Below are 24,430 nucleotides of genomic sequence, written 5' to 3' on the forward strand. Positions count from 1 at the left end.
TATACAGATAAGGAAACGCAGATAGGAGGAGGAGAAAGCAGCAGCTAAAATCTATTAAGTCCATGGATGTGCCTACTTTGGGTTCACTGAAGATGGAGCAGATTTTCTATCCAGTGTTCACTTTGCTATTGTGTGTGTGGCCTTGGAACATAGAAGGGAACTGACATTTATTGAGTTCCTCAAGTACTTTGCTACTCTCTTTATTTACATTATCATTTGATTTTCAGAATTGCAGAGGGTTTATAGGCATCATTCCTATTTTACAGAGGTCAAAGCTGGGCCTTAAAGAGGTTAAGTCTTCCTGGCTCCCCGGGTTTCTGCATATTTAATCTTGGAGACAGTCTGTGTTAAGTCCTCACTTGCAAATGATGATAAAACCACATATCTTGCAGGTTACTTTACAAAATTAAATGAGGTCATTTATGTGAATACCTAGCACAGTGGTGGACATATGGTAAGTCAGAGCACTGAACTGCTTTTATCAAAACCTTTCAGTGGCTTCCACCCCGTGGAAGTGGAAGCTGAGCCCTTGCCATGGCCTACAGGGCCTGCACCATCTGCAAACTCCCCTCTCTGCTCATTCACCTTCTGGACCACCCTTCCTCCTGCTCCCTTGCCCTCCCAGGCCAGCTCCCCAAGCAAGCCTTCCTGTGGCATCCACCTCAGAGACCGCCCTATTCAAAATCCACAGCTCCTTGCTCCCCACCCCCAACACCTGCATTCCTCTTCTTGCTTTACATTCTCCTTAGCACTTATTACCACCTAAGGTAGCCTCTATTATTATTCATTTTCTATTCCCCCACACACTGGAGAGGAAGCTGCAAGGGCAGGAATTCTTTTGTTTTGTCCTTGCCAAATCCTCAGCACCTAGCAGATGCTCAAGAAATATTTGTTAAGTGAATAAATGGATATTCCCTTCCTTCTCCCCCCTTCCCTCCCTGGGTCACAGATGTTATTACATCAGATGTCTCCGCCCTTCTAAAGTATGGGGGGGCGGGGAACACGAGAAAAACTTGAACTGTCAGTAAGTAAAAAATACAGTTAACAGGCTCCAAGACAAAGGACATGTTCAAACCAGGGACGAATAATTGCCTGGGCTTCTTACCCACAGTATCACGCCTTCCTGAATTTGAGGTGTCTAGACTCTATGTTTCCTTTTTTTAAAGTGTTCACACGGCTTGTCCCTGCAGCAGGAAGTCACCCTTTTTCTGCTTTCCAATATTTTTATATAGCAGGTACTGACTGACTACTGGGTGTCAGACTCCATGCTCTGCGCCAGATGGTACACAGGAACAGCTTGCTGGCAGAGACAATCACTCGCCACCAGGCTCAATATATTATAACATGGCAAAGGCTAAGATAGAACTAGATCCTGGGGAGGCCCAAAAAGGTGGGGGCATTTAATCACAGCTGAAAGTTCAGAGAGCACTTCCCAGAGACATCTTGAAAGATAACTGAGAGTTAGTTGGGCCAAAACAGAGCGGGAGGAAGCTCCAGTCAGAGCTCAGCCTAAGCAAATGCAGAGTTATGAAACAGCATGATGTATTCAGGGAACACAGGAGGTTTGTGTTATCGAAACATAAGCTATAGGGCTCGGCATTTCTTATATGCTGTACGAAGGGGCTTGGACTTGTGGAATCAATCTAATTTGTTTTCAGATTGATCATCCTAATGGAGGAATGGTTTTAATCCAGGCTTATTAAAGATTTAGAAGGCCAATTAAAGCAAGACTTGGGGAGATTATTTAAAATGCTTTTAAGGGAGAGAGAACTCCCTAATGACTTAAGCTTAGATGACACATCTGGCCCTTTCCACATGATGACAAGAGAGAACGTAGACCCTTCAGAAACCTGTGTAGCCTAAGAGATCCCCTTCGAATCAGACATATAACCTAGAGAGAGACCAGCTGGTCTGTTCCAGTCCATTGTCAACCTACAGGTTCACTCCGGATCTTCTGACCAGCCTCCTAAGACCAGAGAATCCCTTAGAAAGTGAATACTCAATTTTGAGGTTTCTTGAAAGTCAAACTCATCGAACAAGATCTCTGTTGACATTTCAGAGCCCACTGAGTACACCCAAGGTCTAATAATTAGAAATCAAGACTGGGCACGGTGGCTCACACCTGTAATCTCAACACTATGCAAAGCTGAGGCCAGAAAGTCACTTGAGCCCAGGAGTCTGAGACCAGCCTGGGAAACACAGTGAGACCCCATCGCTACAAAAAATACAAAAACTAGTGGGCATGGTTTCACATGTCTGTAGCCCCAGCTACTCAGGAGCCTGAGGCAGGAGGATCGTTTGAGCCCAGGAAGTCAAGGCTGCAGTGAGCCATGATTGCACCACTGCATTCCAGCCTGGGCAGCTGAGCACGACTTTATCTCTAATTTAAAAAAATAAATAAATAAAAAATGTAAAAATTAGGACTCAACTAACCCCTTCCTGAGGGATCCTCTAGACCAGAGGTTGCAGCCCATTCTATCTGTCATGGATATTTTATTCATCCCACATACTAAAAACAAACTAACTACTTAAAATCCTTGCAAACATATAAAAATCAGATTTCACATCAAAATTTAGGTTTCAGTTTCTCTTTCTAAAATTCTGAAAATAGTGTCCCGCCCTGCTATTTGGAAATAGCAAGATAGAGTGAAACAGCAACTCCTGTCCCCTCTGGTCCTCCTTCCTCCCAAGTGGACATAATCTCATTTGCCAGTCCTTCATGGCCTTTACAGGTGACCTGATCTGCAGAGACTGACCCTAAACATTCTTAGATATCTCCTCCTCATTCAAATCATAGCCCCCAATCTCCAGTCTGGGTTTTTCAGGTGACCAAACTGATCATTTCTTTCGAGATTAAGGAGTCCTACCAATAAGCTCTTCCCTGCTAACTACCCACGGCCAGTATTTGGCTAGGCAAGGAAGGCACCTTGGAAAAGGAGGGAAGGGTAGGCACTACCCAAAGACTCAGGTAAGAAGGGAGAGTAGGCAGAGCACCCCAGAGAATTAGAGCAGAAGGTAAAGCAGCTGCATATAATAATATTAAAAGGACATTAATGAGGAGGGCATGACTTTCCTGGCATAGGGGAGGAGCTAGAATGGAATTAATATCTTGGCAGGAAGTATGAGTGGGACAGGGAGGGATCCCTCTCCTTTTCAAGCCTCATGGACAAATTTTGAAAGAAAAACATTAATGGCTATGCACTTCTAAGTTTTATTACTAATTAGAACTTAACTTGCTTGAGAGTTTTGAATGAGGTGCTAAGTACAAAGTATGTTAACTTGGGCAGAGGTGCGATTTTTCCAGTTTAAAATTAATGCCCCTACAAAAGAAATAAGAGTAATGGAATATTTCACCCAGATGGTTTGGCTCTTTGATATCTACAAACATTTTGAAATCACTTAAAATATTTTTCAGCTTTTCTGTGCAGTTGCATTAGGTGACGACTGTTGACTTACTTATTTCCTGTTCAGTTTTTCCTTTGCTCTCTCTCCAAACAACTTTTGTCTTGGAAGGCTGTAGCTGATCCACAAAATTGGACTTGTGGCATTAAAAAGTTGGGTAATAATAGAGACAGAAGAGTGCCAACAGGTCATTTCATAATCTAATGCCTTGTGATCAGCTGTTATCCTGCTGCTCAGCATGGATTCTGAGCCTGATGATGGGCATTTTGAGGTGTATACTTTAGCTACATCAAGATGAGGCCATGTCCTCCAAACGATGGGGTTTCACCAGGGTTGCCAAAGAGCTCCAAGACTGTGCATTGTGTACTGCCCAAAAGTAACAGGATGGCTGACTGAGAGCTAGCACAATGGTTGAACAAAGGTTTCAGTCCCTGGTGAAGGAAAGAAAAGCCAGGAAAGTCAGCTTCCCAGGGTCACCCTCTCTTTTGTCCTCTACAATAAAAGAAGCCTCTATATCCTACAAGTGTAGCCACCTTGCAGGGCACCTCAGGACATACAAGTAGAGGCTGAGGGAGGTGAGTGCTAGGTCAAAGTATGTCCACTCCACTGCGGACATGAACAGTTTTGTAAATACTGGCAGTCTTCTTAAAAGAACTGAAGAATTTGACCAACTTACAAAAGCAATAAAGACAGAAAAATACTTGAAAACTTATGTCATCACATCCTAAAAGCTTAGGGTGATGATTTTACTCCTCACAAGACTTTAACCTCAAGAGCTCTTGGTCTAGCTGTTTTGCTTTGCTCTTTCTGATTTAGCGAATCCATTTAATATAATCACACATATTAATCCAAAGCTCTAACCCAAGATTTTCTTCTTCTCCTCAAGCTCCTGTTTTTGGGACACAGAGATGAGCAAAGTAGATCTTTTCATAAAAGATTCATTCAAGAAATTCAACCAATATTTATTGGTCACCTACTCTACATCAAGTACTCAAGGCATTTGGAAAATAACAACGAATTGGACTTTAACAGACTATAGGAGCTGCCACTTTTGATTTCATACCTCAGACCTCATCTTAGGTAGACTGCATCACGTTAAGTTACTGTATGCATGAGAATCTCTTTTTGGCAATTTCACTTGGTTGTCACTGAGCAGCCAGAGCATGCTGCCTTCCCCCCCACAACAGAATTAGGTTGAATGTAGCCCTTCCAGGATTATTAAAATTTTCTTGAAAGTATATTTGCTTGTGCTTAAAGAATGGTTTATTGGCTGGGTATGATGGCTCATGCCTGTAATCCCAGCACTTTGGGAGGCCAAGGCAAGTGGATCACCTGAGGTCAAGAGTTCAAGATATGCTTGGCCAATATGGTGAAACCCCGTCTCTACTAAAAATACAAAAATTAGCCAGGCGTGGTGGCAGGTGCCTGTCCCAGTCCGTTACTCAGGAGGCTGAGGCAGGAGAACTGCTTGAACCCAGGAGTCAGAGGTTGCATTGAGCTGAGATTGTGCCACTGTACTCAAGCCTGGGCGACAGAGCAAGACTCCATCTCAAAAATAATAAAATGAAATAAATAAAAAAGAATAGTTTATCTATTGGGCAAGATCTACCCAACGATCATACTTCAAAAAATTAGATTGGACTGTCAAAAAAATATGTAAAATATTTTTTCTGATCTTGATTTAAAAAAAAATACATTAAATTGGCATGTATGTTTCAATTTAGCGGCTTCGGAGTAGGGTAGTGTGCTATTATTCCTTTCTCAACAGGTTTCCATATGGCAGTTTGTTTTGGAATATTACAAGGAACTGTATGGGTTTCAAAGAACTGATGTTTCTCTAAAAAGCAAACAATTGATAGTTCCATTTTCAGCTATAAGAACTTCCCTTCTTTTACTTTGATTAGTATCACTCCCTGCTTTTTTTCAATTAAAGAGGCAATGAATTCTTTCCAACCCACTTCCAAACAATGCACAGATGTATTCTGTCATTTGCTCCTTTTCTGATTATAGCCTAGAAACTTCCAACTCATAACTACTTCTTTAACATTTCATGTATGGGTGGTTATCAGTGGAATATTTCTCTGACATATTGCAGAAAGCACTTCTATTTTCAGTACACTCATCAGATGAGTGGTTAGGGTTAAGAGTAGAAAGGCCTTTATATGTTTTTTAAAAATAACTATTCTTAATGCAGAACTCAAAGAATCAAATATCTGTTTATAATTCACACCTAACAGGCTTCTACCTATGCTTTAATACCTAAGATCTACATTTTTTTCAAGAAACAATATCCAGCAATCAAAGTGCTTTGCAGTTAACAAAACTGTTTCATAAACATAACATCTTTTATGTTAATTACAAAACTATGTCCAATTATTATTTGGGTGAGACGGTAATTTGGCTAAGGTACTGGGTATGATTATCTCCACTGAACAGAGAAGTTACCTGAGGCCAAGAGGGCTAAATGACTACATTCATGAAGCATTGCTGAGCCTCAAGGAGACACTGTATATTAATTCCTCATACAATAAAGACTTTCATAGGAATATATAGTGAGCATGTGTCTAAGATTTATTTAATTCATTAATGAAGGGACCTGCGGAATGACAAAAGTGGCTCAAAGAAGGGCATCAGAAACTGGCACATGCAGTCCATCGGAAAAAGAATGCCGTAATAAGACTATAGAGATAGATACAAAACTGGAAAACGCCCTTCAAGGCAAGAAACCATTAACTCTTGGGGTTACCTTCCCTACCAAAGAGAAATTTTTTGCAACCTACCAATTTTTTTCTAAGCTAACATCTAAGTTTAGAGAGTCTCAGTACTAATCAACAGTACACAGTAAGTCAAAGTTACCTTCCCCTAGCACAGGAGTCAGCAAACTTTATCTGCATAGAGCCAGACAGCAAATATTCTAGGCCTTATAAGCCATATGGTCTCTGTCACAACTTTCCAACATTGCTGCTGTAGTATGAAAGCACCTATTGACAATAAGGAATGAATGATCATGGCTGTATTCCCATAAAGCTGTATTTACAAAAAAACAGGGAGTGGACTGGAGTGGGCCCACACAACATAGTTTGCTAATCCCCATCCTAAAACATCAAGTGATCCTTCAGTGACCCAGTTAGACAATCCTCTGTACACAACTTTGAAGAGACATGCAGTTCTTTATTTCCAATTTTCAGATAATTTTTAAACAGTATCCAGGGCTTCAAATGATAAATGTGATGCTTTTCCCCTACTACGTAAGAAAGCCGACTTTGCTATCGCTCTGAGGCTCATTCAGTCCTTAGAGTTCAGATAAGAAATGAATAAAGCTGTATGAAAGAAAAAGGTTAAAATTCAAAAATACTAAGAAAAGAGTTAATCAGTAATTCTCAGTCTTTGGCTTGCTTGCTTGAAGAGAATATTCTGTGGACCACCTATCCCTTTCTCATTCCTTGAGGAATCCTCATTAGAATCCATGGGAAACCTAAGGCTGGTAAGAAGTTACCAAGAGCTATGAGAATGCATGAGGCCAGGTGCTTCCAAGTGATGGAGGAACACTCATCTGGAGGCATGCACATGGCGGAACCACGTGATGCAAGGATGTGGAGTACATGTGTCACCTAGAGGACCTTCAGCACTCATGCCTCAGAACCACTGACCTACAAGATCAAAAGTAGCATTCAGCTCATTTGAAGGCAGTTTCCTCTGAGATATGTTAAAAAAAAAAAAAAAAGTTGAACACTGTCCTTTTCATTGCAGTGGAAATTATCTCATTTTTCAAAAACACATTCCTGTGTAACCTGACTCCTGTTAATTAGGATGCAGGCTCGGTATATTGGTCTGTATTGGGCTTATGCAGTCCCATCCATAGCAGGTGACTGCCACAGAACCAAATGCTAGAAGCAGATTCCTTGTAAGGCCAGGATTTGATTAATTCAAATACTTACTACAGATCTACTGTGGGCTAAATACTATGATAGACATTGCAGTTATAAAATTGAACACAACCAAGTCCTTATTCTTAAAAAGAGTAAGCACTGTGTCAGTTTGCTGAGAATGATGGTTTCCAGTTTCATCCATGTCCCTACAAAGGACACAAACTCATCGTTTTTGATGGCTGCATAGTATTCCACAATGTATATGTGCCACATTTTCCCTGTCCAGTCTATTACCGATGGGCATTTGGGTTGGTTCCAGGTCTTTGCTATTGTAAACAGTGCTGCAATGAACATTCGTGTGCATGTGTCCTTATAGTAGAATGATTTGTAATCCTTTGGATATATACCCAGTAATGGAATTGCTGGGTGAAATGGAATTTCTATTTCTATGTCCTTGAGGAATCACCACACTGTCTACCACAATGGTTGAACTAACTTGCACTCTCACCAACAGTGTAAAAGTGTTCCTATTTCTCCACATCCTCTCCAGCATCTATTCTCTACAGATTTTTTAATGATCGCCATTCTAACTGGCGTGAGATGGTATCTCAATGTAGTTTTGATTTGCATTAATCATTCTCAGCAAACTGACACAAGAACAGATAATCAAACATTGCATGTTCTCACTCATAGGTGGGTGTTGAACAATGAGAACATATGGACACACGGAGGGGAGCATCACACACTGAGGTCTGTTGGGGGGAAATAGGGGAGGGACAGCGAGGGGCGGGGAGTTGGGGAGAGATAGCATGGGGAGAAATGCCAGATATAGGTGATGGGGGGGAAGGCAGCAAAACACACTGCCATGTGTGTACCTATGCAACAATCTTGCATGTTCTTTGTATGTACCCCAAAACCTAAAATGCAATTTAAAAATTAAATTAAATTTTTAAAAAAAGAGTAAGCACTGGCCGGGTGCAGTGGCTTATGCCTGTAATCACGGCACTTTGGGAGACCAAGGCGGGTGGATCACTTGAGGTCAGGAGTTTGAGAACAGCTTGGCCAACATGGTGAAACCCTGTCTCTACTAAAAATACAAAAAATTAGCCAGGCATAGTGGTAGGTGCCTGTAGTCCCAGCTACTCGGCAGACTGAGGCCTGAGAATTGCTTGAACTCAGAGGGCAGAGATTGCAGTGAGCAGAGATCATGCCACTGTACTCTAGCCTGGGCAAGAGAGCAAGACTCTGTTTAAACAAACAAACAAAAAAAAGAGTAAGTGCTATTCTATCAGGAAAAAACTGATGAAAACTGCTGATGTGCTAACTGCTAGATAGAGTAAGTACTACATATGCCATACGTAGTAAATGCTCTAAAGGGCAGCCTGAAGCAGAGTAATGGGACAGATAAGAGAGTCATAAAGGTCACTGAGGTAAACCAAGCTGAGGGGTGATGATTTCAGAAATGGCTGGTAAGCAAGGGAGCCAGAAAAGCAAAAGGCTCTCCTTAATTTCATATTACTATCAAATCAATTCTACAAATGAAATGACAAATAATATCTTAGATAATAAGCAAATGGGAGTCAAAGGAAAAAGGAAAGAGGTGTCTATTAGATAGCTTACTAGTAACTGCCACTGCAGCAGTGATGCCCCTCACCGTGAAGATCCTTCTATCAACTCCCCTCGGAAGCTGTTTCTGGTAGATTTAAATTATCCTTTAACTCCCCATTTCTATTCTATTATGGCCACATGTATTTGTATCTGCTACTGATCATGCCTTCCTCCTGCCAGCTGATTTTCTAATTTTTCAGTTTCTAGAGATTATAAACAGAAAAAATCTTATAAAAATAACTTGATGTCATGTGATGTATTGACACATTAAAAGAATCTTGTCATTGCCTAACAAAGATCATATTTCTACTCTTCAATATTTCTCTAATAGAAAACAAAATTCATACGTAATGTTTGAATGTCTTACTGTGGTTTATTTACACTTTATAAAGTTTTAGTAATGTAAAATTATTCCGATTTTTTTTTGAAAATAGAATAAGTTGTGCTACAAATAAGAAAGCCATCTAACAAATTCTGATCCAAAATGTGGTTTACCACAAAATTTCAGGAAGGAAAAACAATTAAAAGACTCGTGAAAAAGAAGAAAAAGAAACGCTGGGAAAACATATGAAGAGTCAAAGTCTCTCCTAGAAAACAATTATTCAAGTAAATATAATCATTCTAGTAACTGCTGAATGACCACTAAGTGACCACATGGATCATTATCTGATACTTAAATAGCTAGTAAGAAAATAAGAAAGCTGTCTTTCAAGACAGAAAAATTAGACAATATTTTCACAGTGAAAGGCAAAAGGTTTTAGAATTCCTTACAATGGTTCACTTAAGAAATTAATTCAATGGTTCTGAATTACTTAAGTAATTATAGGTTGGTTTTATCTGTGAAAGCCAGATACAATATTAAGTATTAGCACATAACCAATAATTACATAGAGCTCTATACCAAAGGAAGATGCCTTTCTTGGTGGAAAAATGCGAAAGGTAAAAAAAAAAAAAAAAAAAAAAAATTACATAGCATTGAAAGGGAGCCCACTATTTTTTCTTTTCATTTAAATCAATAGTCAAGAAGCAAAACGTTAGGAGTTACAGAATAAAACAAGTGAGCCATCATAATAAAGCAGACACAAGAATCTTTCAAATATAAGAGAAAAAACTAGCTACTCTTAAGAAGTTTAGAACACTGTTAGTTAAAAGGCCAATATTCACAGGAAATCAAGGGCCAATAAGTTAACAGTTACTGCGATAGCCCCAAATACTTGGAAACCCCTCCCTTTGAATGATGGGCCAGACTTAGTGCTTCACTTCTAGTGAAAAGAATAGTTGGGTGTGATACTGTGTCACTTCCACAACCAGCTCATAAAGGGGATCCAGTTCTGCCTGGCATGCATGCTCCTCTGAGGATACTTGCCCTTAGAACCCAGCCACCACATTGTGAGGAGGTCCAGGCCACACAGAGAAGCCACGTGTGGGTGTTCCAGTCAACATCTTCTCCCAGACACCCCCCACCCACGCTGATGCCAACATATGATACCAGTCATATGAAGAATAAGCCTGAAGATAATTCTAAAACCTGGCCTTTGAATCATCTGGCTTAAGACCCATATACTGTGGGGCAGAGACAAGCCATCCTTGCCCTGTACTCTGAATTCCTGACTCATAGGAACTGTCTGAAATAATGTAAGATTCTGATTTTAAGCCACTAAGCTTTGGGGTAATTTGTTTTGTAGCAATAGATAAATGAACACATTTACCTACAACACACATATATCAAATACAGAAGGATGTTTTTCAAACTGAAAAATCACCTTTATACAAACCAATTATAGATTATAGCCTCCATTTAATAATTTTAGAAGGCTTTCTATACTAACACAATTAAACTTCATTTATTTGAACTTTTCTAATTTGAAGTATAAGACAATTTATATTCTAAATTTTAGAGTGCTTTGGTTGAATATAATCATTAAAGTAGCTCTGGAAGGAGAGTTTAGGTAATCTACACACAAAGACAAGAATACTGAAGCTAATTAAGGGAATAAATTGGCTTTGAAGTACTTTAAAATTATAGCACCGTTATGGTTTGAATGTCCCCTCCAAAACTCAGGTTGAAATTTAGTCGCCACTGTAATGGCATAGAAAGCTGGGTCCTGTAAGGGGTGATCTCCTTTAAGAGCAAAGCCCTCATGAATAGATTAATGCCTTTATCTCAGGTGTGGATTAGTTAAGTCAGGCGTGGGCTCCTGATAAAAGGATAATCATTCTGCTCTCTTGTTCTCACTCGCATTCTTTTGCCCTTCCACCATGTAAGGATGCAGCAAGAAGGCCCTCACCAGATGCCAAGCAGATGCTGGTGCCATGCTCTTGGACCTCTCAGCCTCCAGAACCATGACCCAAATAAATCTCTTTTCTTTATAAATTACCCAGTCTGTGGTATTCTATTCTAGCAACAGAAAATTAAGACAAGCATACTCTGCATAGAAAGCATTCAATAGTTATGGCCAAGCACAGTGGCTCACACCTGTAATCCCAGCATTTGGGGAGGCTGAGTTGGGGGGATCACTTGAACTCAAAAGTTTAAGACCAGCGTGAGAAACATGGCAAAACCCCATCCCTACAAAAAATACAAAAATCAGCCAGGTATGATGGCTTGTGCCAGTAGTCCCAGCTACTCAGGAGGCTGAGGCACAAGAATTGCTTGAACCTGGAAGGCAGAAGTTGCAGTGATCTGAGATGGCACTACTGCACTCCAGTCTGGGTGACACAGCGAGACCCTGTCTCAAAAAAAACAAAAACACATTCAGTAGTTGTTAAGCATCAAATGAAAATCAGATACTTCAAGTTCTTCCTAATCACTTTTTACATATAAATCAGTTTAAAATCTTACTTTCCAGAACTAGTCAGTTTAGTTCAAGCAAATTATTTGCACATACATACATATTTTACCTTTTCCTAATAAAATGTGAATTCCCTGATGACATTCCTTGTTTTGTTCATCTCTGTGTCCCTAATGGGCCTAACACAATACTGTATGTCAAGCATTGTACTAGACAAGTATTTATATAAATGACCAAGCTGCAATAATACACATGAAGCTAACTCAATTGTCCTGTAATTCACTTTTTTTCTACTAATTTGTTCTGCTCTTCCTCACAATTAGTCCAAGTTAAAGTTTTATTACATTTCCAAAGACCATTCTGTGTACCCCTTTGTTAACTTTTATGAATTTATTTATAGTAAAGATAAGGACACAAATGTCTTCCACACATACTTGGTAATCTGTGGTGCTCAGGCCACTCCCTCCCTCCTGGGACTGACACACACTGCAGCACAGGCTGCTCACTCTGGAGCCTCATCCTTGTGTGAGAGAATGGCGCCACCTGGGGCTGCGTGATATGTCAGCCCGCTCATTCCCTTCTCCAGCTCAGGACAGAGACACATAATTCATTCATAAGGTTTCCATTCTGTTACAGGCAGAGATTTATAAATCAGCACTGTTATTCAAAGAGTACAAAGTTAAGCCATTCTTCTCAGAATAGAAAAGAATAAACGCATCCAATAGTCTTTCCTCTAGTTTAGTCAAAACAGAGATCAAACATCTTTGACAGTGTTATAATGCCTATGTTCAGACTTAAAACTTCACAATCAAAATTTGGAAATATTTATTTATAAGGTTAATAACTATCTTTGAAGTTAAGCAGTTAACTGAGCAATTAAATATTTTTGTCCATATACAATCATATTTAACTACTGCTATAAATAAGATGGTCATAATTTCTCCAGTTTCAGTCTGAACATATAACTTATAGTAATAAGACACAGGTTCTAGTACAGATTTTCTAATTAGTGGTATAGCCCGTTAGATCTCTGCCTTCACCCACATCAAACAAGAATAATATCTTTTTCTTAACCTATCTTCTAGGTAAACAGATGAGATTATATGAAAACATTTTGCTAAAGTCACTAAACAAACATAAGGAAAAAAATGTCAGGTTTTTTTTTATCATATTAACTATTTTCTAATATTTGATTGACATTTTTGTAATATAATCAAAATAAAAATTGCATACTTTCAAGAACTACAAAATTCAGTAGTTATATGAGGTGAATTAAAATAGTAAAGCTAGTCATAATACAAAGTCCACTCATCCATGTTCTCATTTAATGATATTAAGAAATAATAATTATAAAAATAGGTAAAATTCCATGAAAATATTCCTATTTGTTCTAGTTCAGGAGGTCTTGCCAACATCAATGGATTGTCTGGCGTCAGCCACTGTTTCAGGCACTCGAACAGTCATATTGTCCATAGATTTTGTCAAGCAGATTTGGCAGCCCAACCGTGATCTGTATGGAAAAGGAGGATGGTATGGTTTAGTATTATTTATATATGATTCACAAGGCAATCCAGTTGTTTAAGATAGCCTTTATGTTTTCTTACCCAAAGCAGTTAGGAAACTTATCAACCTTTTAAATTTCCTTTATGTCAAAACAGATATAACCAACCCCACCAACTAAAGGATAACAAAAGGTAAATAAATATGAATACAATAAACCTGGTATGCCAAAGCTTCATTTTAGCCTTTAGTTCCTATTTTTACCAGACCACTACTTTTTGGTCAAAGAGCTGACAGGCAAGGAAACAATCAGAAGGCAAAATGGTGGAGAACTGAGGTTATTAGCAAGGCCAAGAAAATGATTAATCAATTCCTGGATAATTAAAACCACACAGACTATAAAAGAAAGCTATACTTTTTAAAGCCTTTAAAAGAAGAAATCTGGAATAAATGCATAGATTTAAGTCATCAATTATAAAAGCATATTTTTTCTCAAATTTTTACCATCTCTGAAAATCAAGAAGCATCTTAAAATCAATGGAATTGGCCGGGCCCAGTGGCTCACACCTGTAATCCCAGCACTTTGGGAGGCCGAGGCGGGTGGATCACGAGGTCAAGAGATCGAGACCATCCTGGTCAACAAGGAGAAACCCCGTCTCTACTAAAAATACAAAAAATTAGCTGGGCATGATGGCGCGCACCTGTAGTCCCAGCTACTCGGGAGGCTGAGGCAAGAGAATTGCCTGAACCCAGGAGGCGGAGGTTGCGGTGAGCTGAGATCACGCCATTGCACTCCAGCCTGGGTAACAAGAGCGAAACTCCGTCTCAAAAAAAAATCAATGGAATCTTATAATCACTGCTACACTGTCAGGTAATGGTCATGTCATAGCTACAAATTTGATGACAATATTCATACAGGGATCTCTTCAACTTAGTTATGGGAAGTACGTAAGTACCACATGTTGAATTTACCTACTTTAGAAAATAAGTCTAAAAAGATTACAAAATGAAAACGAAGAAGAATACAGAAAGAAAGTAGTGTATAAATTTGGAATTAATAAATATTTGTCATTGTAAGAATGACTATAATTTCCTCTTTTTTGCAGAATTACTACTAAATTTATTTTGTGTATATTTTCCTTTCTTTCTTTTTTTTTTAAGAGAGGGTTTGGGTCTGTCACCCAGGCTGGAGTGCAGTGGCATGATTTCAGCTCACTGCAACCTTCACCTCCCGAGCTCTGGTGATCACCCCACCTCAGCGTCCTGAATAGCTGTGACTACAGGTGTGCACCACCATGCTTGGAAACTTTTTGTGTTTTTTGTGGAGACAAGATTTCACCATGTTGCCCAAGCTGCTCTCAAACTCCTGGGCTCAAGTGATCTGCCTGCCTCGGCCTCCCAAAGTGTTGGGATTACAGGCATGAGCCACCACAGTCAGCCTGTTTTCTTTTCTCAGTAGTGATATATAATTCAAATCTATGTCTAGATAAGCCTAAATAACTCTTTCAATATGCAGAAAATACATTAAGTGATAACACTATGCCATATTTGAATTAGCAGTGCTTTTTTTCATCCTTAGTGGCATATAAAAAGAAATGTTAATCATACAATCAACATGTCTTCGATTTGATGAAATGTGATATTCAGGTCTTGGTTTTATTAATGTATTCTTCAAGCATTTATTGAGCACCTACAGGCACAATATTAAATGTCAGTGAAAAACAGCAACTCAACTCCATACTTTCTTAACGTCTTATTTTCTGGCCATTGGGATGCACTTAAAGAGACAGTATCAGAATTACAGCCAATGAGACCAGCAGTATGGAATCCAGCATTTAATACACCAACTTGCTTAACCTAACCAAACGCTGGTTTCCTAATCTAATCTTCAAGATGAGTAGGAGAACTCCTCACAGGACTGCTGTTAGAATTGGTCGCTAACGCCAACATTAATGAGTAAACTTTCAGTCAAAGGGAAGAGATGAGACACATTCAGGTAGTTAACATGCAAGACTGTGGCAAATGCCACCAAGGGAGAAAACCAAATGGCTCTAAGAGGTCTAAGGAAAAAGCACCTACTTCCTACTTCTGCCCACAGGAGGTGGTATCCACAATGGGCTCTGAAGGATAGGTAGGATTTACTATTTACTATTTTATAAAAGATAAAGAAGAAAAGTACGTGAGGCAAAGGCAACAGAATGCAGGGAAGCTCAAGTCACCTTTAAGGCAAGATGGGCGTTTTAGCTTGGTTGCTGCACAGCACAAACAAGGACAAGGGGAACGATGGGCCAGAAAGGCGACCAGAGCCACAGGCAGCTGTGAATATCAGTTAAGGGGCCTGTGTTTTTACTGGTGAGCTAGGAGGAACCACCAGGAAGTTTTGAAGTAAAGGAGTATGCTTAACCATGAGAAATACTGATTCCTAATAGAAAAATATTCCCTCTACCAAGAGTTCTGCATTTGCAGAATTGGAAACAGCCTTGACAACACTCAATTATGCATTAAGCTCTGTTTGCAAGAAAGAAAAAGTGGCAAGCCAATTTGGACAAATTCATTAGGACAGCAAGCCCTTGAGAGCCTGTTGATTACTCTTGGTATGTCTATACAGATAGCAAAATGATGCTGGTCTTCAAGGAACTGTTACTTTAGCAAGGGAAACAGAGATGGAAACAGTTATCAGTGAAACAGGGCAGAGTATCACAAGTGTGGTGATAGAAGAACAATAGGTCTATTATGGGAACACAGAGAAAGACAGCACTAAAAGCTCCAGCTCACTCTAGAAAATAAGGCAGTAGTGCGCTTCGTGGCTATTTTCTCACTCTCCTACTTCTTCTATCTCCTTAAAGGTCTCTGGCTCCAAGATCCACCAGTATAGACAGTGTCTCATACTTCTAGAGGAGGAGACAGACAACAAGGTTCCCCTGATTTCACACTTAAGTCCCACAACACTCTGACACTTCTGCAAACCTGGAAGTTATTTTCTCCAGTCTCTTCCTACATATCCCTGACGGTGAAAATGTACTGGGTATCGGGTTTACTTTAGTTCTGGGGTTTGGTTTTCAATTCAGAGAAGTAGCTTGACATACTAAAAGACCAAGGGCTTTGAATAGCTGGATTCAAATCAGGGGTGTTACACACTAGCTGTGCAGCCTTAAGCAAATCTGCAATAACTAAGCCGCATCTCCCCACCTACAATATGGTGATAGTACTGCTTAACCCTGAAAGTTAGAAATAATATTTAAGTGCCTAGGCATTACAGTAAGTTTCCAACAGATAGGTCAATATGATAGTAGCTATGATGCTAACAACTACCATTTAATGAATGCTTTCTCCACCAAGCACTATTCTGAGAGCTTCACATATATTTCCTCATTAGCTTCACACAGCAATAATATGAGGTAGGTACTATTATTATCCACATCTTGCATATGAGGAATCTGAGACCTTTGTGTAGATTATCCATGGATACTGGTGGCAGGGAGCAATGACAATCATCCAGTGTAAACTCACAGGTAATTCCTGAATCTCCCTTTCTATAAACTATTAATTCTGCAAACTGTTGGTGACCTCTATGGTGAATCTGGCATTGGAGATACAATGGTAAAACAAGACATGGCTGTTCTTCTACTGGGAAAAGGGAGACAGGCAACCAGTATGAAAAAAAAAAAAATAAGGCTATCATGTATCATTCATCTATCAACAATCAAGGTTAAGGACAACCAATAAAACATTGAAGCCACGCATGGTGGCTCATGCCTGTAATCCCAGCACTTTGGGAGGTCAAGGCAGGCAGATCACCTGAGGTGAGGAGTTCAAGACCAGCCTGCCCAACACGGTGAAACCCCATCTCTGCTAAAAACACAAAAATTAGCTGGTCGTGGTGGCAGGCACCTGTAATCCCAGCTACTCAGGAGGCCGAGGCAGGAGAATCACTTGAACCCAAGAGGCAGAGGTTGCAGTGAGCCAAGATCATGCCATTGTACTGCTGGGCGACAGAGCAAGACTGTCTCAAAATGAAAAAAAAAAAAAATTATTGGAATGATAATGTTTTTCCTTAAAAATTAAAAACATTTACATAGTATTTAACTTTATGAATTAAAAGGCTGAATTTCCTTATTCCTTTTCTGAAACTTTCTGATACCCTAAAAATAAGTTTACATGTGGTTATTAGCTTTGAACAAAATTCTTCCCATTCCAAATGTCAGTGTGTTTTGTAAATGCTCCTGTGAAACTAATTATACTTTTTCCCCCAAAGTATTTCTACTAAAATTCTGTGTATTTAAGAATACCAGCTATAAAACACTATAAAAGCTGTTCCTTGCTCTCCATTTTTTAGCACTAAAACTTGGAAATCTGCAATAACTAAGCCGCATCTCCCCACCTACAACATGGTGATAGTACTGCTTAACCCTGAAAGTTAGAAATAATATTTAAGTGCCTAGGTATTACAGTAAGTTCCCAACAGATAGCGCTAAAACTTGGAAATTTTATCATCAATATTCTTGCTAGCTTACATTTATTATAGACCTTTTGTATCTCTTCTAAATGTAGCGCTCCCTTTTCCCTTTCAATTAGAATATTATCTATTATATTACATCCATCTACAAATTGTATCTATAGAAAAGGGCAGGCAGTGAGCTATGATTTAGCTCTCTTATTAAGAGGCACAATTCTCAGAACCTAACTAATACAGTCGGTCACTGGATTTAGTCTCTGTGTTAAGGGAAAAAGAAAGGAGGTGCTCATAGAGAACGTGCAATGAAGATGTCAGAGGACAGGCAGACAGTAGCCACATGCCACTCTGCTTTGGTGTCTAAAGAAATACTATTTTATCAGTTTCTCTTCCCAGGGTTATCAGTCTCACATTCACCAAGAGGGAAATAAACCATAAAAGGAACAAAATGATCCTTCCTATCTAAATAAATTCAAATGACCTAAAAATGATTGTGAGGATTAAAATTCTAGCTATATAACATACCTGAAATAAAACTATTTTTAAAAAATTACTTGTCATTAAGGTTACCAAATTAAACAGTACCAACCTTAATTAAGTAATAAGCCCTCATTATCCTACCCCTTGAAGCAGTATATCAACTAGCTACCTTCCTTGACTCCAATCAAAAGACTAGATAATTTTTTTCAAAAAGAAGGTAGCACTTGATGTCACTTGCCACTGTAAATCTTGTCATTTCTAAGAGTAAATTAATAACAATAAGAAGCTCTGACTAATGTACACTTAGAAAAATAATTATTCATTTTAACATAATTACTATTATATATTGTTTCTTTAAAAATTCTGTTCTCTCAAATAGGTAAAACTTTCCACTATAATTTGTTCACTTATCAAATGTGTCCTTCAAGAATACTATAAAATCATTAAATTTAACCCCTCCCATTAAGTTGTGATAAATATTAGTTCCTGGAGTAAAAAGAGACCTAAAGATGATTTGTTAGGATCTAGAACTTATATTTCCAATACTTCCAATTAACTTTTTTTTTTACTTTTGTAAAATGTTTCATAAGGTCTAAACTGTGGAACAGGGAAAACAAAGAGAAATGCCACGTATCTGATACTCAAAATCTGTTATTTAACCTGGTAGAACACTGTTACATTCATGAGTCTGGTCTTACATAGAAAACATAATAAAATATCTATGTTCCCAGATTATTAGCACAATTGAAACAGTCCAAAAATCTTACCTGTCTGTTAGTCCATATGCCAGATCGAGCATGTCATTCTCCTCATCAGTGATTGCATCTAACTTCTCAAATATGTGATCTTCAAAGATGAGGTGACAAGTTGAACAAGCCAGGGTTCCCTCACACGCACCTGACAAAAACAACAAACACTGAACATACTCCCTTCTACATCAGACACGAATCAAACCTGGTTCAGTAAAGGTTTCTAAATGTTAGAATCAGCATTAGAATACGTGAATGAGGCCAGGCACAGTGGCTCACAACTATAATTCCAGCACTTTGGGAGGCCAAGGCGGACAGATCACTTGAGGTAAGGAGCCAAGACCAGCCTGGCCAATATAGTGAAACTCTGTCTGTACTAAAAATGCAAAAATTAGCCAGGCATGGTGGTGCACACTTGTAGTCCCAGCTACTAGGGAGGCTGAGGCAGAAAAATCACTTAAACTGGGGAGGCAGAGGCTACAGTGAGCTGAGGCTGCACTCCAGCCAGGGCAACACAGTAAGACTGTCTCAAAAAAAGGAAGTAAAATATATAAATGAAAGGCGAAAACGAAGAGACTAGGGGCAACAACCCCCCCACCACTGCACACGTGTGTGTGCGTGCACACACACACACACACATACATACACATACACACACACAAGTTTGAAATCCTTTGCATTATATTATTTCACAAAGGTTCTGGCTTGGTGCTGTGAAGGAATACCTATGAAAATACATAATCCTAATAACAGAGAGCTTATAAGTTAATAAGCTGAGACATGTATACATATAAAAATGTGTGCATTCTTAAACTTATATAGTAATTACTTACATAATAGTGATGTAAGTTATGGTATATAAGAGGAACTAGAAAGCAATCAAACCTATCACTAAATTAAGTTAAATGTTCTTCCCTCTCAATCTCTGCTAGTAATTTGGACAGAATCAAATCAGTCATTTTAAAATGAGTCACTGTGGTTTTAAATAATCAGAATATTTCTCCTGTTCTATTTCTTTAAGTCTTTAATTTAACAGTTGTTTACTGAGTACATATCATACATCAGACACTGTGACAAGAGAACTACAACATCACCTTGTCCATCTAAACCAGGACGAATCTGCTCTGCAACATCCGTTTCCTGGGGTTACTTAGCCTTCACTTGAAAATCTCCTGACAAAGAAATCAACACCACGTAAGTCAGCCAATTTTGCATTCAGCTGGCTTCCACCAAGCTCAAGTCTGCCACTCTGTAACTAGCACCTGCTGGTCCAACTCTATCCCATGGAGTTTAATCCTTCTAAAGGACAGCTTTTCATATATTTGAGATCATTCTTCCTTCTCCCAGCTGAGCATCTCCAGTTCCTTCCACTGTTTCTTACATAACATAGTTCTAACTCTCATCCCTCAGGCCAGTTGGGCTTTTCTTAAAATATAGCATCCAGAACACATTTGTATCCCAGGGGAGGGCCTGACAACAGAATCGTGCAGAATCACAGTCTGGTTAAATCTGACTTTAAAAACAGTGATTTGGGTTTGTTTCTACATAATTTTTTAAAGCCACTGTACAACTTCAAAGACTGTAGAGTCCTCAGAGTAACTTCAGTTTGATTTATATTCTCTTTCAGTCACTACACATTCTATGAAATATATAACACGACCACTATTAACAACTGGTAACCTTCTTAATTTTCCTCTGAATGGATCATTTTAACTAGAGTTGCTCCCTCCTTACAATTTAAGCATTTGTTATTCATATTTTGCTGTTTTTTAAAAAAAAGGAACAGGCCAGGCACATTGGCTCAAGCCTGTAATCCCAGCACTTCGGGAGGCCAAGGCAGGTGGATCACCTGAGGTCAGGAGTTCAAGACCAGGCTAGACAACATGGTGAAGCCCTGTCTCTACTAAAAATACAAAAATTAGCTGGGCATGGTGGCAGGCACCTGTAATCCCACCTACTTGGGAGGTTGAGGAAGGAGAATCATTCAAACCTAGGAGGTGGAGGTTGCAGTGAGCTGAGATTGCACTACTGCCTTCCAGCCTGAGTGACAGAGTGAGACTCTGTCTCAAAAAAAACCATTGAGAGGTTTCTCTACATCTTCATTTTTATTAAATCCAATTCAAAGCAATAATAGAATTATGGGAGAGAGAGGCCATATAGTGAAGTACAGGAGTTAAGAGCATTGGCTCTGGAACCAGACTTTCTCCCTTTAAACACAGCTTCCCTTTTTACTAGCCCTGACACCTTGGGCTACTTTACCTTCCATGTCTGTTTCCTCAAGAGTAACTATACTAACCTCACCTAGTAGTTTTAAGAATTACACATGACTGTGTACTTAATATATATAAATATATATATACTGGCAACCATGACTGGTAGCTAATATGCACTATGTATGTGTTGGTAATCATTATTTTTATTATCTGGAAGTTACAGAAACTCTCAGAGTAATTCAACTTGATTTGTAAATGTAAGAGAAATTAAGAACTAAGCCCAAGAAGTTAAATGGACTAAGGTAATCCTACTAGTTAGAGATGAGTTATGACTTCAACTTAAGTTTCCCAATGCTGTAGGCAACTAGTAATTATTGTTATCACCAGACAGTACTGTAAGTTGCCTTACTTAATATATTAAATGGAGAGAAAAGGCTCATATGCCAATAAATCCCTCCTGAAAAACAAAGGACATCACTTTTTGCACCAGTGGCCAGTCGAAATGAAGAAGTACTGTCCTGTTCTAGCTAATTTTGTGTTTTTAGTAGAGACGGAGTTTCACCATGTTGTCCAGGCTGGTTTCAAACTCCTGACCTCAGGTGATCTGCCCACCTCAGCCTCCCAAAGTGCTGGGGTTATAGGCATGAGCCACCACACCTGGCCAGTTCTATGGATTTTAATGCATGTATAGACTTGTGTAACCACCACCGCACTCAGGATAGAGAGAAGCTTCCTCAGTCTAAAACATTCCATTTTGCCGTTGCTTTGTTGTCACAGTCTTCCTAATATCTAACCCCTGGCAACCACGATCTGTTCTCTATCACTGTAGTTTAGTCTTTTCCAGAGTATTCATATAAACAGAATTATACAGTGTATGATTGAAACTGGCTTCTTTCACTCAACACAATGCCTTTGAGATTCATTCAACGTGTTGCGTGTTTCCATAATTTGCTCCCTTTCATTGCTAAGAAGCATCCCACTGTTTGAATGTACCACGGTTTGTTTCTAGTTGGTATACAGTGGTGTCACACTGTGACTTTCACACATTTCTCCAAGAAATTAAACGTGTAAAATACCTTTTTTTTTTTTTTAGCTTTGCATCATTTTTTTTTCCAAAGCCACTTGGAAGTATGGCATCACCATTAGTCTCCTGTCCCTCTATAAGAAAACTCTAAACAACACAGAGTCGTTCATATGTACAAGTTCAGGTCCAGATGCCCTTCATTATCTTTTTATGAGCTTATTTGCCATCTCTACATTGTCCTTGGTGAAGTGTCTGTTCATATCTTTTGCCCATTTTTTAATTGGGTTGTTTTCTTACTGTTATGTTTTGAGAGCTTTTTACATATTCAGGATAAAAGTCCTTTCACTGGATATGTGATTTGCAAGTGTTTTCTCCCAATCCGTACTTTGTCTTTTCATTCTATTAATAGTGCCTTTGGAAGAAGAAAAGTTTTTAATTTTGATGAAGTCTAATTTATATATTTTTTCTTATGCATAAGAAAAAATTGTGATTTCACAGTCATGTCTAAGAATTCTTTGCCTACCTATCCACAGGTCCTAAAGATTTTTTTCTTGTTCTTTCTTTTAGGGGTTTACAGTTCTAAGTTCCACATTTAGATCTAAGTCAATTTTGCGCTAATGTTTTTATAAGATATGAGGTTTAGGTTGATATTCCATTTTTTCCCACATGAATATCCAATTGATTCAGCATCATTTGTTGAAAAGAATACCCTTTCTTCACTAATTGCTTTGTACCTTTGTCAAAAACCAATTGGCCATTGCCAAGAGGTGGCAACAACCCAAATGTCTCTCAAGTGATAAAGAAAATGTGGTATACGTCCATAAACTGAAATATTTGGCCACAAAAAAATGACGTATACATACCAAAACACAGATTAATGCTAAAAACATTTTAAGTGGAAGCCACTCACAATGATGTGAAATGTACAGAATAGACAAATCTATAGATACAGAAAATAGTGGCTGCTTACAGATAGGGAAATGGGGGATTGGGAGGTGCTACCTAAAGAGTACAGGATTTCTATTTGAAGAAATAAAAATGTTTTAAGATGATGTTGCACGATTCTGAATATATTTAAAAAATTCACTATATACTTTAAATAGATGAGTTGTATGGTATTTGAATGATATCGCAATAATGCTGCTACCAAAAAACTGCCCATATTTTTATGGGTCTATCATTGAACTCTTTATTCTGTTTCACTGATCTACATGTTTGCTTGTTTCTCAGCTGATATTATACTGTCTTCATCACTGTGGTGTTGTCATAAGTCTTAAGACCTGTACTGTACTTCTTCTAACTTTATTCTTCTTTTAAAATTATTTTGGATATTGTAGTTTCCTTGCTTTTCCATAAACATAGTTTGTTGGATTTAAATCTAAAATTTTCATTTCAGGAAGCTATTATAAATCAGTTTTTTTAAGTTTCATTTCCAAATATTCACTGTTAAGTATATAGCAATACAATTGATTTGTGTGTGTGTGTGTGTGTGTGTGTGTGTGTGTGTGTGTGTGTGTTGACCTTATATTCTAGGGCCTTGCTAAACTCACTTATTGGTTCTAAGAATTTTTTTGTATGAATTTTTATGACTTTCTTCATAAACAATCTAAAACCAGTTTCATTTTTTCAATCTAAGTGCCTTTTCTTTCTTTCTCTGGCCTTAATACACTGGTTAAGACATCCAGTGTGGTGTTAAACAGAAGTGGTGAAAGTAGACATCCTTGCCTTGTCTCCAATTTTAGAGAAAAGACATTCAATTTTTCATCATTAAGCACAATGTTAGTTATAGAGTTTTTTGTAGACTCCCTTTATCAGTACTTTATTCTGCACAGAGTTGATGTGGCAGTGCCTTATTTCCAGTCAAAACATGAGAACTGCCACCAATTCTCTATCTCTTTTGACATAGAGAGTTCACAGCCATAATGAACATCCCTACAGCTCCCACCTGCACTAGAGCCGCAGCGCCAGATGCCAAAGGTTATTCACAGAAACAAAGTAGATGAGATTGTCGTTAGGCCTCATCTTCTTTTTTTTTTTTTTTTTTTTTCTGAGACGGAGTTTCGCTCTTGTTACCCAGGCTGGAGTGCAATGGCGCGATCTCGGCTCACCGCAACCTCCGCCTCCCGGGTTCAGGCAATTCTCCTGCCTCAGCCTCCTGAGTAGCTGGGATTACAGGCACGCGCCACCATGCCCAGCTAATGTTTTGTATTTTTTTAGTAGAGACGGGGTTTCACCATGTTGACCAGGATGGTCTCGATCTCTTGACCTCGTGATCCACCCGCCTCGGCCTCCCAAAGTGCTGGGATTACAGGCTTGAGCCACCGCGCCCGGCCAGGCCTC

General features: G+C 38.9%; 1 protein-coding gene across 1 annotated transcript in view; it reads right to left on the reverse strand.

The window, feature by feature from the left end:
* Positions 1-12,046: 12,046 nt before the first annotated feature.
* FDX1 (ferredoxin 1) overlaps positions 12,047-24,430 on the reverse strand; it is a 42,611-nt gene continuing 30,227 nt past the window's right edge. Inside the window, exons 3-4 of the mRNA XM_032285642.1 lie at positions 18,872-19,001; positions 12,047-13,181 (exon numbers count right to left, since the gene is read on the reverse strand). Coding sequence (XP_032141533.1) covers positions 13,067-13,181; positions 18,872-19,001 — 245 coding nt within the window. The 3' untranslated portion in view covers positions 12,047-13,066. The remainder of the gene's footprint in view (positions 13,182-18,871; positions 19,002-24,430) is intronic.

The sequence above is a fragment of the Sapajus apella genome, unplaced genomic scaffold (assembly GCF_009761245.1).
Source record: "Sapajus apella isolate SASKATOON/1434 unplaced genomic scaffold, GSC_monkey_1.0 scaffold16, whole genome shotgun sequence".
Taxonomy (NCBI): domain Eukaryota; kingdom Metazoa; phylum Chordata; class Mammalia; order Primates; family Cebidae; genus Sapajus; species Sapajus apella.